This window comes from Pongo abelii, chromosome 9, assembly GCF_028885655.2.
Source record: "Pongo abelii isolate AG06213 chromosome 9, NHGRI_mPonAbe1-v2.0_pri, whole genome shotgun sequence".
Lineage (NCBI taxonomy): Eukaryota > Metazoa > Chordata > Mammalia > Primates > Hominidae > Pongo > Pongo abelii.
In genome coordinates, this window is record NC_071994.2 from 12747801 (window position 1) to 12761266 (window position 13466).

At 43.9% G+C, this 13466-nt stretch overlaps 1 protein-coding gene across 2 annotated transcripts; it reads right to left on the reverse strand.

Annotated features, from left to right (window-relative positions):
- Positions 1-1969: 1969 nt before the first annotated feature.
- SCGB2A2 (secretoglobin family 2A member 2) lies at positions 1970-4930 on the reverse strand. 2 transcript variants are annotated; one of them, XM_002821666.4, is made up of 3 exons: positions 4817-4930; positions 4020-4207; positions 1970-2173 (listed from the first exon to the last, which is right to left on the reverse strand). In XM_002821666.4, the coding sequence occupies exons 1-3, from the start codon at positions 4869-4871 to the stop codon at positions 2135-2137; spliced, it is 282 nt and encodes a 93-aa protein (XP_002821712.2). In that variant the 5' UTR covers positions 4872-4930; the 3' UTR covers positions 1970-2134. The 2 variants fall into 2 exon arrangements, with proteins under 2 accessions (XP_002821712.2, XP_009244532.1); XM_009246257.3 differs by lacking the exon at positions 1970-2173 and having other exon boundaries at positions 3900-4207; positions 4817-4871.
- Between the last annotated feature and the right edge of the window lie 8536 nt (positions 4931-13466).

A 13466-nucleotide genomic window follows, 5' to 3' on the forward strand; every position in this document is an offset into this window, starting at 1 on the left:
AGTTTTTGTCTGTACTTTCTCCAGGTAGGTAGAAGCATTCCCAACAACTTCAGAAGGTACAAATGTCATCACACAAACTCTCATACTGCATATAATTCCCCATTTCGGACTCCCAACATCCATCTAGTCCGATAACAGGCCCGCCTTCATCAGCCAAATTACCCAAGGTGTCTCTACATCCTTAAGAATAAAGTAAGTTCTCCACACACCCTACAGGCCTCACTCAATCTTCAGGCAAAGTTGAAAAAATGAACTCTGTCCTTAAAGCCCAACTCACCAAGCTGCCTCTACAAACCCACCAGTCTTGGGACAAAAAATCCCCCTTTCACCCTCCTGAGACTCCTCACAACACAAAAAGCACCCTCTTTTTATAGTCCCTTTGAAATCATGTATGGCCATACTTTTGTCTTGGGGCCTCCACCCTTACCGGACACTGAGCCACTCGGGAATTACTTCTCCTCCTTAATCCAGATGCGTCTTTCATTCGTGAAGCAGCAAATGAGGCCATGCCTCTCTCTGTTGACACCTCCTTGTCCTCTCAACATAACTGTCTTGCAGGCACAGACATCTTTCCAGACAATCCAGATGATGCTTCTGCTACAATGACATGGTAGATGCCAACCTGTCTCTCAAGAATACCTGCAAAATTAAGTTTTTCTTTTTCCAAGGTGCCCATGCCACCCCTATGTCAAGCCTGAAGTAGTTATTGAGAAGGTCATCCTTTTCCCTTTTCTATAACCAAACAGACAGCAATGTAAGATTCTCCCCAGGGCCTGAAAGCTTAAGGAGATGAATAGCTCCCCCCTTCTTAGTCCCACTCCCAAGGCACAAGGCTACTTGTGCTAGTGGGGTGTACCAGCAAGATAGCAGAAGCAGGAAGAGAGCCAGCCGGAAGACACATACCCCTGAAGACCAAGAAAGAGGCCATCTGGGTGCAACATAGCAGTTACATCAGACTAGGACACTTCCTGTTTACAAGAGACTATAAAAGCTTTACTCCATCCTCACTTAGGGCTGATGCCATTTTAGGCCTCAGCCTGCCTGTATCCAGGCACTCATTAAAACAGCATGTTGCTCCATACTGCCTCATGTTGTCTGTTGGTATGCTCTCGGGGTTCGAACCGATACAAAAACCTTACAAGGGGATAGCCTCGGAAAGAAGAAGGACAGGCTGAGGTAGGAGCAGAACAGGTGGCAATAACTGCCCCTGGTGACAGGAATGCTGGGGACAGGACATGAAGGAGACTCCAGGTTCCATGTAAACATCCCCTGCTGTGCTGGGTCCCTGCATAGCACACTCACTCCCCTCAACCCTCATTGCCTTTGCAGCTCACTGCGGGACAGGGGAAGATGGACCCCAGACCCACCACAGGCACTGGACTAGAGGACATTGAAAATCTTAACAGGCATACTGTTAAACTCAGTAGTCATATTGCATAGGATTCAAATAATAACATAATATGGTTAAAAATAATATTTTCCTGTAGTACTTTATAAATTAAACTGAAGCCAACATCTACGATGAGTAAAAATTACAAAATTTAAACCCAGTTAGGTGCCACCCTGCTTTGCAGGCCTCCCCTCCCTGGCTGGCTCTAGCACAGGCCCTGCACATCTCGGGGAGGCCCAGAGACAGCGCAGGAATGCCTGACATGGCCAGCAGGGCTCAGCGTGTACGGGAGGACTAGAGTGAAAGCAGGTCCTCTGAGTGAAACTCTGCCTCACATCCCAGAGCCTGAGGACCCCAGAGAGAGTCAACGGGGGAGGTGGTGGGATGGGGACAGGGAAACACTCTTCAGAGAGAGAGGACCAAGGCTTAGAGGTCAGACTGAGGAAGCAAGTGCTTCACGGAGTCCTCAACCCATGACCATGAGTTCTTTAATAAGTGTGTGTGTGTGTGTGTGTGTGTGTAAAGTATGTGAGGCCCTCTAACGCCTCTTTTCTATGGTAGAACAAAGAGAAACTTCAGTTTTTGCCTTCAATTTATTAAAACAAACATGTATAGCAGGTTTCAACAATTGTCTTGCAGTTTGTAGTAAAAAGACATAAGAAAGAGAAGGTGTGGTTTGCAGCAATCCGTAGCTGGTTTCTCACCATACCCTGCAGTTCTGTGAGCCAAAGGTCTTGTGGAAAGTTAAAACAAATCACAAAGACTGCTGTCATATACTAATTGCTAGAAAGCAAAAACAGAGACATCACTTAGATTTTCTGCACTCTCTAACAAAGTAAAATCTTGAAAAACAGAAGCTTATCATTTTCCAGGGTTTGCCCACAAACATCTAGCATCCCAGACAGTTAGGGCTGGAAGTAGAAGAGCTGTTGTTTCTGGATCATTTCCCTCACGATGGACTTTTAAAATATTTTTCTCTGTGTTTGTTGTTCTTTGAAATAATGTATTCCACAAATATGTGACTATATTGCCTATTTTCACAAGATTGTTAAAATGTTAGCTCAAATGCAAAAAAAAAAAAAAAAAGAAAGTGAAACTTTGAGTTCTCGTCTAACCCTCCATTGTGGAAATATTCCCAGCATCCCAGCAGTCTGACGCCCTCTGCCACCACCATTGTGCTCTACTAATTATTGGAGCTGCAGACTATGATCTGTCTAAGGAAGCTTTTAAAGAAACAAATCCATCACCCTTCCCTGCAGTTGATATTTAGTTTTTAACAAATTATTAATAGTGGTAAAATGTACATCTCATAAAATTTGCCATTTTAAGGGGACAGTTTGGAGTGTTCTGTATATTCGTGTGGTTGTGCAACCTAACTCCAGAATATTACTGTTTTGCACAACTGAAACTCCAGACCCATTACATATGACTCTCCCTTCTTCTCTGCACCCAAGTCCTGACAACCACTGTTTTTTTTTTTCCACTGTCTCTGAATCTGGCTCCCTAGATTCCCAGATGCATGGGTCATGCAGCATTTGTGTTTCTGTGACTCCTTGCTTCACTCACTATAATGTCCTCAAGGTTCATCCACGTCGTAGAAAGTGTCAGGGTTTCCTGAGGTGATGTTCACTTTCATCCTAATGGAGGTTGGTATATTTCTAACTTTTTTACCAGGAAAAGAGTAAAGAAGAATTTTAGCATAGGGAATAAATGCTAAAGAAAACTCTCAATGATATACATGTATAATTAGAAAGAAATACAGAACTATTGGTTTTTGTTTGAGACAATTCTTTCCTCCATAGTGGTTTCATACCTATGATTTGCAGTTGCCTATTGGATAGTCCAAGGTTTCTCATCATTTATGCTAGCAAATTATGATTGCCTGGAAATGCATCTTAAATTCTTTTTATTTAAGATGTATAGAATCTTGCTCAAATGGTATTTTCCAAACTCTATCCAAAAATAGGGCATTTTAAAGAATACTTTTACATTTTTTTTGAAGAAGAGAACTTCTCTCTGCAGATTGGTCTATAGGTGCAGGTCTTCTGGAAAATTGTTTTTTTCTCTAGAGAGTGAACATGTGTTTGTGTGTGTGTGCCTGAGTGTGTTTGTGTGTGTCTCTGTGTTTCTGTGGTTGTGTTGTGTCTGTGTGTTTGTGTTTGTGTCTGGATGGTTGTGTGCTGGTGGGATTGTGTCTGTGTCTGTGTCTTTGCCTCTGTGTCTGTGTATGTCTGAATGTGTGTGTGTTTGTGTGATTGTGACTGTGTCTGTGTGTTTGCATATATCTGGATGTGTGTATGTGTGTTTCTGTGTTTGTGTGATTGTGTCTGTGTTTGTGAGCATGAACTAGAGAGCTCTGGGGATAGGTAAGCCTTCTCCTGACATTTCCTTTTCCTCTCTTGCCCTATTCTTTTGTCATCCACTGAGGATTATCTGGGTAGGGTGACAACACAGGGACACTGGATGTTTTTCTTGATGGCAAAGTGATTAGACTAACCATTCAACTAAATTAACCAATGTAAGAAAAGGCTTGTTCACTAGTGGCTTTGGCATTGTCAGTGAGAAATGAAGAGCCCACTTGTCCCTGGTCAGGGGATTTACAAAGCTTATAGGAAGAAAATGAAATTACCATAAACACCTCAACATTGCTCAGAGTTTCATCAGTTTGGTTAAGAAAACATTCCTTCAATTCATCTATGGCATTTGCAGTGGCATTGTTGTCTATGAACTCTTGAAGAAGTTCTTTGTATTCAGTCTTAGACACTTGTGGATTGATTGTCTTGGAAATCACATTCTCCAATAAGGGGCAGCCAGAGCCTGGGAAGGATGCACAAGGAAACAAGCTTGGTATGGAAGGCATGAAAGGTCTGGGGCAGACCTATTACATTCCTCATCTTCTTACAGCCCAAGAGAATATAGACTCAAAGATAATGATGCAGAATCTAGAGTTCTCAATTCTGGGAGAAAACCTCAGGCTCTGGGATTTCCTGTAAGCCCTGCAACTTCTTTCTCTCTACTCCCCAGCCCAGAAAAGCTAAACCTTGTGAAACTTCATTTAATGAGAAGACCTGAGAAATGAAACACTCAGACTTGGAAGCATATCGTGAAGATTATTTGGTCTTCTTTGGTTCAAAATCATACGATGCTTCACTATTACCACTCAGAGCATCACAGAAGATTTCCAAGTATCTTAGGCCAGGTGTGGTGGCCCACACCTATAATCCCAGCACTCTGGGAGGCCAAGGTGGGCAGACTGCCTGAGCTCAGGAGTTCAAGACCAGCCTGAGCAACATGGTGAGATCTATTATACCTACAGCCTTTGTACTGGGGCTGATCTCCGCTGAGAACTGGGGAGCAGGAGTTCTTCCATAGAGGCCCAAGTGACAACCCCTAACCCCAAGGCAGCCCTCCCTGCACAGAACTCACCTGCATAGCAGTGCAGGGGGAGGGCCGCCAGCATGAGGACCATCAGCAGCTTCATGGTGAGGCTGCTGCTGTCGGTGTTCAGTCGTGGGTGGCAAGGCTCAAGGAAGCCACTGTGGAGGTGAGCACCCAGCCGCTCTATTTATTCCCCAGGTAGGCATCTTAATTCCACCCACGAACGAGGCAATGAGTCAACCTGGCATGGGACCAGTAAACAGGAACGTGCCCCAGGGGAAACACAGCCAGCCTGTGTGTAGAATCTTCCTGCTCCTCTTCCTCTTTCTTGTATTCCTTCTCCACTTGCTCCCCTTCATTTTCTTCTCTGTCTCTTTCTTTAAGGTGAGAATGACAGCATCACATCCCGTGTATCTGTGCCAGCTTATCCCAGCAGTGGGTCTAGGTGCAATACCTCACACCTACTCTTGGGAGCATGCTTTTCTCATCCACTGACATCTCATTTTCAGAAAGGGATGTCTGGGAAAGTTTTACCTTTTGTGGGGAAATTTAAGGCCATCCACCCTCCGCTGAAAGTTATTTTTACAAGGATTATCTCGGTTAATTATAAATTAATTGATAACTTTGTTTAGTTCTTTGGTAACTTTTTAGGGTTTTCTTTCCACTGATTCAAAGGATGCTGTGAATTAGTAGAGTAACTGATGGGCTGGACAGGCAGTGCTGGGTGGTGGGTGGTGATGGAATTTGGAATCAGGGATGAGGGTTTGGACCCTGGATGCAACTTGCAGTCCTGCCATGTCCTTGCTGGTCTCTGCGAGCATCCTTCCTTTTCATCACTTGAAGAAAATAAAAGGCGGGATGGGATAGCATGCAGAATTTGTATAAGGATGCTTCATGTAAAGATTGTTTCATGGCCGGTCGCGGTGGCTCATGCCTGTGATCCCAGCACTTTGGGAGGCTGAGGCGGGTGAATCACCTGAGTTCGGGAGTTTGAGACTAGCCTGACCAACATGGAGAAACCCCTTCTCTACTAAAGATACAAAATTAGCTGGGCATGGTGGTGTGTGCCTGTAGTCCAAGCTACTCAGGAGGCTAAGGCAGGAGAATTGCTTGAACTCAGAAGGTGGAGGTTGCAGTGGGCCGAGATCACACCATTGTACTCCAGCCTGGGCAACAAGAGTGAAACTCTGTCTCAAAAAAAAAAAGTTTCACACAGCCCAGTACAAAGTAGTCATGTATAAAGACAAGATTTCATCCACGCATGCACCCATCCATCTTTAAATAACTGCTGAGCATCCCCTATGAGCTGGCACTGAGCTGCACACCATAAATTCAGTTATAGGCACAATTTAGACCAAGCCCTTGCTCTCGTGGAGCTGACTTTCCAATAAGGGAGGTAACAAGCATCCTGCCACATAAGAGGATTATGAGAAAGTAGTAATCACTGCAAAGAACTCAAAATATCCACAACAGCAAAATGATGTCATGGACTGACTACTGAGAGGAGGAGGCCATGCCATTTCAGCTGACACTTGGATGAGTGGACGACAGTGTCTGGTGACAGATCCAGGGAAGACACAGTTCCATGAAGAGGGAATGACAAGGTCAGAGACCAGAGGGCAGATGGCACTTGGCCAGGTAAGGAAGGCAAGGAACATGGCCACGTGGAATCAGGAGGACAGGACAGCCTCATGTGACAGAAAACCCACCCTCGTTTAATTAGGGGCATGGTGAAGGTCATGGGAACAAGAAATACAAAGCTGACTTGGGTTTTTTATAAAAGAGGATACAGGCCGGGCGTGATGGCTCATGCCTATAATCCCAGCACTTTGGGAGGCCGAGGTAGGCAGATCATGAGGTCAGGAGATTGAGACCATGCTTGCTAACATGACGAAAGCCCATCTCGATTCAAAATACAAAAAATTAGACGGGCATGATGGTGCATGCCTGTAGTCTCAGGTACTCGGGAGGCTTAGGCAAGAGAATCTCTTGAACCTGGCAGGCGAAGGTTGCAGTGAGCCGAGATCACGCCACTGCACTCCAGCCTGGGTGACAGAGTGAGACCCCATCTCAAAAGAAAAAAAAGAAGATACGGAAGAGAGAGCCAAAGAGATGAGTCGGTTCTTCACCTCCCGTGGATGCATTATTTGCTGTCTGGATTACTAATGACATCTTTCTTTCCATCATTCAGCTGGAGCCTAAGATATTTTCAAGTTGAGAACAAAATTGATTTAGGAAGAGGCTAGAAAAGAAGGTTTCTGTACTTATAGGTATACTTTCACCCAGCTGGCCATGGCTGGCATCCTTCTTCCATAAGTGAAGTGAAAAACTTTGATCATGAAATGGAGACTGTCTCCTTGGCCAAGACCTAATGGGTCTCTGCCTGGTGTCCCAGTCCTTATGGATGTGCCCTCTTTCCCACAGGGACAAACACTCATGCAGTGTTATCTTACCCATCTAAAATGAACTCCCCACACCACCTACATGGTGCCCCACTAAAGAGATGGTGTTTTCTTTCACTCACATGTTGTATCCAGATCTGACAGTGATCATTCTCTGGCGAGTCATAAGACATACCTGGCCCAAGAAAGTCTCATTTGCAAGCCAGTATTTGCAGGGAGAGAGAGGAGAATCAGAAGTTTAAAACACGGTACTTCTGGTCCAACTTTTTCTCTTCCCAAAACGGAAGAAATGTTTTTTCTTTTTCTTTTGAGACAGAGTCTCACTCTGTCACCCAGGCTGGAGTGCAGTGGCTTGATCTCAGCTCACTGCAACCTCCCCCTCCCAGGTTCTCCTGTCTCAGCCTCCCAAGTAGCTGGGACTACAGGTGCCTACCACCATGCCTGGCTAATTTTTGTATTTTTGGTATAGTTAGGGTTTCACCATATTGGTCAGGCTGGTCTCAAACTCCTGACCTCAGGTGATCCACCCACCTCAGCCTCCCAAAGTGCTGGGTTTATAGGCATGAGCCACAGCACCCGGCTGGGACTTTTATTCAGGTCCGTAATTAAGTTCAGAAACTGGAGGCCAAGTGTCCTTCAGTCTTCAGTGTTTCTGTGACAAGTGTTTACTGAGCCTCTACTATGACAAAGCAATAAGTCATTCACACATTCTCTCTAAAATGTGCTTGTATTTTGGAAGGGGAAAAAAGTATGCCTTAAAAAAAAAGGCAGACATCTACCCTGGCCTTGGGCTCACGAAAGAGCTGAGATGTAGGGACATGAGGGATTTGGGCAAATGAAAGGCATTGCCATACTTCATATTAAATAGCAATGTTGTTTGAAAGTCACCTTTTCTCAGTGATTTCTGTATTTGTACCAAAAAGCCTGGAATGGCCGGCCCTGGAAGATGCATCTCTGTTGAATTCTGCAGCCCTTTTCCTTCATAGGCCCATGGCTGATGGCTCCTGAGTGAGGACCCCAAGCCAGACCGACTGCCTATGTTCACATCCCAGCTCCCCTGTTTGCTGACAGTGCCACAGTGGACAGGAGACTTAACGCTTTGTGTCCCCTTCAAAATGGAAACAGTCATAGAATGGTTGTGACTCATAAGTAAAGTAAAAATGGTAAGGTACTGGGAACAGTGCCTGGTGCAGAGTCAGTACTATCTAAATGTCAGTCGCCTATCATCTTTTCCTATTGTTAAGAGTTGTATTTATGATTCAACTCCTAGGACTACTAAGCTCATCATAGAACACTGGAAAATTAGTCTGCCCTTAATATTCTTGAAAATATATCACAATAACCATAGTTAGACAAAGCAAAAACATTTAACTTGGAAAATAAAGCACTGCATTGTGATCCAGGCTTTGGTATCTTTTCTCTCAGTCCATTTTAAAGAGTTTTGCTGAGCTCTAATTGACATATAAATTCTCTCCTAAACAGACCCTACATACTGTTGTCCAATGAATCTTCCCAGAACTCAGCTCCAAATGTGCTTCCACTTGCTTTTTAATGTTCAGTAGAGCAGGAATCATAATTATGTAGCAGTTTGCTGTTTGAAAGGCGCTGTTGAACCCTGTGACAACATTTCTAGCAGCAACCCTAGAAGAAGGGCGACCATATTATTTGTTAGCCGAACTCCAACATTTTGGTGGCTGAAAAGAAACATAAAATCAATGGGATGCCAGGACAATAACATAACCCAGGACTGCTGTGGGCAAATTAGCATGAGTGGTCACCTCCCTATGATGTGGGCATGTCATTTCACCCCACCTACCAGAAATGTGACACAGAGATGTTAAGACGCTCACCTGAAAGAACACAGCTAGGAAGGGGCAGAAGCGGGATAAAAAGCCAGATGTTCTGGCTCCACAGGCTGCTCTCAACACTATTTTCCTCTTTGGCTGAACCCTGAGGGACCTGCACATCATGGTTCAGATGAGTCCTGGTGTCCATGACTCCCACTGCTGCCCTATGAGAACTCTGGGTTGATTTCTGCACAAGCCCTGGAGAAGAGTTTTCTGCTTGAGACCTTTGCTCCAGGTGGATTCCCCTCCTCCACTGCCCTTGCCTCAGCTGCTCTGGGTTGAAACACTTCATTCATTCCAAAAGCCACATCAAAGATGGCTAATGCCTTGTGTTCTTTGCTGGCCCCTGCATCTCTGGGGACTTCCCTGTTCACAGGACCCTGCATCTCTCCATGGGCAGCTCCATCTGACATCTCCAGGACCCTCACCCTGACCCTTCCTCCCTGTCCCTGCTCATTGAGCTCATGGCTTGGGCACTTCTTGTTTGTATTATAGTGATGAAAAGTACTTATTTTCCTTAATTTACTATTGTGTAACTCATTTTCAAGAGCAGATTTTGATATTTTACACAAAGAGTGTATTGACTGTATTTTATGTTTTATTACTAGATCTATTCAGGAAAAGGAACTCATTTAAAATTAAAGTTGTGCTAAACACAGACATCAGACACAACATTTAAATCAGACACCACTCTGTCTTCCTGGACACGGTAAATACAACACCATTTGTACTTTCCTGGAGGGAAACTGGGGCTCAGGGAGGAAGAAGGTAATGAAGAAAGAAGATGGCTGGAAACCCTGCTAACGAGAGCCTGGGCCACCTCAGTGTCCTTTTTCCCTAGAAGTGACTGTTAGTGTGACAACATCTGACCAGGATGTATCTAATGAGTTGGAACCTGGAACCGGATTTGGAAGCAGAGACAGGGTCAATGTCAGCCCCTGGCTAATTCTTTCTCGTACTAAAACCCAGAAATTATACAACTCGCCACGTCCCCACATTGTGTGTGGTTAAAAATGTTAATGCGCATACGCAAGAGGAAGTTTGCCTTGGCTCATCAGATACCTTCACTAGTACCTTTGCCAGTGAGTTAGTAATTTTCCCCTCCCTTCAATGCCAACATTATCCCAGAAACATTAGTCAGCCCACTGTCATGAGCCTGTTATGCCAGGGCCTCAGGAGAGGCATACGGAGGAACTTATATAAAGTATCCCTGCTGCTGGAGCAATGGGTCTCAGTGGGGACACTTTTTCACTTTCCCCACCCTGAAGAACCTTTCCCAATAGGGGGTTTTGCTTGTCCCAACTGGATGGAGGTGAGTGTCCTATTGAGGTCAAGTGACAGAGGCCAAGAATTAAACATCAACTAAAACCTTCTTAACATCTGACAATGCTCAGAACAGCTGTCCACAAGAATGAGATATTCAACCACAAATATTAATATTGCCAATGCTGAGAAGCCATGTGTGCAGAAATATTGAAAAGCCTTTCCCCTGGTCATGAAAAAACAGCAGTGCCAGCCAGCCTCACACCCAGTGCACAGTGGATGCAGCCCCACATATGGTAAGAACGCCAGCAGGTGCATGGGCATTTCTGCCCTCCAATGGGCTGGACTGTATGTAAATTCATGCCCTGGCCCAGGCTGCTTCATCCACCAGAAGGGCCTTAATTCCATCCCTAGGTCTTCCTCATCCTCTAGGTCCTTATGACGCTACTCAATCATCACCTCATCCACAAACCTTTCCCAGAGCATGTGAAGCTCAGAAGGGCATTGTTCTTTGATTTTCTAAAGGCCTTTAATTTCCATGATGAAATTTCATTCTTAGAGATATTCCACAGGTCCTTCTTCAGTCTTCTGTCTCATATCCTGTTGTTCAACATGTAATTAATTTGTAAAGGAAGTCTATTATTTGTTTGCAGCATGTGACCTTGTCTAGCCTATGAGGTAGACAGTAGGGAGAAGAGATTTGAGGGAAACATCCTAGGCACAGATTAGTAAGTCTTGTCAAGGAAAACAGTTAAGATGCCCCATGGGAGAGGCAGCAAGAGTTACATAAAAGGAGCCAGGATAAGTAAATTCTTTGCACTTGGTAAAGCTAAATGTACTCTCATTTTTTGTACAGTTTGTTGACAGCTAGAGATGTGTGGTTTTGGGAGGTGTCAATGGTTCTAGAAGAAGATGTCCAATGGGGGTAAACATGCAGGCCTCATTCACTCCCTTTTGTAGATCCTACCTGTTGCCATCAGATGCCCTCAGCCTGCCAAGTCTTACCTGATCCCACCTCACACTCTTTAGCAGTAGCTCCTGGAGGAATCAGACAGCATATGACTCTAATATGATTGTTTTTATAACAAGGAAACCAATGACAGACATATTTCCTTATGTGATTAGAAATATACATATTTAATCAATAAAGTGAAGAGACAATACAAAGAATGGGAGAACATATTTGCAAGCTATTCCACTGACAAGGAATTAATAGCTAGAATACATGAGGAGCTCAAGCAACTCAATAAGAGAGAATGTAAAAATCCCATTTAAAAATGGGCAAAAGATCTGAATGAACATTTCTCAAATGGAGACATACAAATGGCAAACAAGTATATGAAAAAGTGCTCAACATTATGGATCATCCCAGAAATGTGATACAATGTGATATCCTCTCACCCCAGTTAAAATGGCTTTTATCCAAAAGACAGGCAATTACAAATGCTAGAGAAAATATGGAGAAAGGGAAATCATCATCCACTATTGGCAGGAATATAAATCAATACAGCCGCTATGATGAAGTGTATAAAGATTTTTCAAAAAACTAAAAATAGAACTAGCATATGATGAAGCAATCCCATTACTAGGTGTGTATCCAAAAGAAAGAACATTGATATATTGAAGATATCCCATGTTTCTTGTAACACTCTTCATAATAGCCAAAATCTGGAATCAACCTAAGCTTCTATCTACAGATGAATGGACAAAGAAACTGTGATACATATACATGATGGAGTCCTATTCAGTCATAAAAATGAATGAGATTCCATCATTTGCAACAACATGAATTGAACTAGAGGACATTATGTTAAGTGAAATAAGTTGGGCACAGAAAGACTAACTTGGCATATTTTCATATTTGTGGGACCTAAAAATTAAAACAATGGAATTCATGGAGATAGTAGAATGATGTCTACCAGAGGTGGGGAAGTTTTTTAGTTAAAATAACTAAAAAATATGATACTTTTTGGCCACTTGTATGCCCTCATTTGAGAAATGTTCATTCAGGTATTTTGGGGCAGGGCAGGGATGATCAATGGCTACAAAAATATAATTACATAGAATGAATAAGATTTAGTATTTGGGCCAGGTGCAGTGGCTCACACCTGTGATCCCGGCACTTTGGGAGGCCGAAGTGGGCAGATCACAAGGTCAAGAGATTGAGACCATCCCAGCCAACATGGTGAAACCCTGTCCCTACTAAAAATACAAAAATTAGCTGGGCATGGTGGCGCACACCCATAGTCCCAGCTACTTGGGAGGCTGAGGCAGGAGAATAGCTTGAACCTGGGAGGCAGAGGTTGCAGTGAGCCGAGATTGCACCAGTGCACTCCAGCTTGGGGACAGAGCAAGATTCTGTCTCAAAAAAAAAAAAAAAAATGTAGTGTTTGATAGCACAACAACACAGTGACTAAGTCAACAATAATTTATTGTACATTTTAAAATAACTAAAAAAGTAAGAAATTATAAATGCTTGAGGTGATACATACCACATTTACTAATATTGGTAAATATGATTATTACACATCATCTACCATCGTCAAAATATCTCATGTACCTCATGAATATATACACCTATTATGCACCCATAAAAAATAAAATTAAATGTTTTTAAAAAGAAAGAAATAAAAATGTATTTAAAGTGCATTATTAAATACACAATCATTGGTATGTACTCATTCTTCAGTCAAGAGATTATATAATTAAAGTAGCTCTCTCCTGACATCCTCAGAATCCTGAACACATGGTCCATTCTTCTCTGTACGTGTTTCTTGAGAATACTGTGGTCTTTGTGTCTTGGTGTAAGAGTCATACAGCCGTCTGTGGTGGGAGGAGCCAAGATGGCCGAATAGGAACAGCTCCGGTCTACAGCTCCCAGCGCGAGCGACGCAGAAGACGGGTGATTTCTGCATTTCCATCTGAGGTACTGTGTTCATCTCACTAGGGAGTGCCAGACAGTGAGCGCAGGTCAGTGGGTGAGTGCACCGTGCACCAGCCGAAGCAGGGGCGAGGCATTGCCTCACTCGGGAAGTGCAAGGGGTCAGGGAGTTCCCCTTCTAGGGGTGACAGACGGCGCCTGGAAAATCGGGCCACTCCCACCCGAATACTGTGCTTTTCCGACGGGCTTAGGAAACGGTGCCCCAGGAGAGTATAGCCCGCACCTGGCTCAGAGGGTCCTACGCC

Coding starts and splice junctions, on each gene's coding strand:
- SCGB2A2 (XM_009246257.3), bottom strand. CDS start 4,871: ATGAAGCTGCTGATGGTCCTCATGCTGGCGGCCCTCCCCCTGCACTGC. Junction 4,208..4,816: donor CCCCCTGCACTGCTATGCAG/GTGAGTTCTGTG, acceptor CATCCTTCCCAG/GCTCTGGCTGCCCCTTATTG.